The 710-nt window shown below is 49.2% G+C and overlaps 1 protein-coding gene across 1 annotated transcript in view; it reads right to left on the bottom strand.

The window, feature by feature from the left end:
• The window catches only part of LOC119591330 (glutamate receptor ionotropic, kainate 2-like), a gene marked incomplete at both ends in the record, with an annotated part of 143,921 nt that overhangs the window by 22,639 nt on the left and 120,572 nt on the right, over nucleotides 1–710 (bottom strand). Inside the window, 1 exon segment of the mRNA XM_037940060.1 lies at nucleotides 455–534. Within this exon segment, the coding sequence (XP_037795988.1) occupies nucleotides 455–534 (80 nt within the window).

Raw genomic sequence — 710 nt, 5'->3', positions numbered from 1 at the left:
CTACCCTGAAGAAGGCCATAGTGGACCCTGATCTCTGCGTCCCGTACGAGATCTCCGTCTGGCGGGCCAAGTCCTCCACCGTGTCTGCAACATGCACTGGCTACAGTCGTGCAACACCACAGTGCAACTGCACGGTACAAAGGGAGGGCATTCGTGCAAGAGTCATGCACGTGATACAATAACAATCGAAAAGAAAGCAAGGCGGGAAAATGGGAGAAGTTTAAAGATAAAATAGCGCATTTTTGGAAAGTCCTGTTTGTTGAAACCAAAGAAAGGGAAATGGAGGCAAACAATAATAAGAAAGAGAAACAACGACAAAAGAAAGAAAATACACCATGAAAGACCACACACGTGCACAAGCTGAAAACATCGAAGGGAGAGAGAAAAAAAAGAAACAATCATGCTGCAAAAAAATCCTTTTCATGCCCTTGCAAAGGCCCTTGGGGAGTCTCACCCTGAAGAAGGTCGTGGTGGTGCCTCCTGCCAGGGACCCGTAGGAGATCTCCGTCTGAGAGGCGAGATCCTCCGCGCCCTCTGGAGACGCGGAGGGCAAAGGGAAATTAAACAATTGATTTTACTGAGCAGCTGGTCATCTCGAGTCGGGACCATGCAAAGGCTGCTGGCCTCCGCGACCACGATAAACCGGCGCTGCGGAAGCTCCGTTTGTCTGGAAACGTCTGAAGGCTGATCATGTTTTAACAATAACTCTT

Source organism: Penaeus monodon, chromosome 28 (assembly GCF_015228065.2).
Source record: "Penaeus monodon isolate SGIC_2016 chromosome 28, NSTDA_Pmon_1, whole genome shotgun sequence".
Classification (NCBI taxonomy): Eukaryota; Metazoa; Arthropoda; class Malacostraca; order Decapoda; family Penaeidae; genus Penaeus; species Penaeus monodon.
The sequence above is the reverse complement of the archived record's forward strand: the minus strand, read 5'-3'. Positions and strand labels throughout refer to the sequence as shown.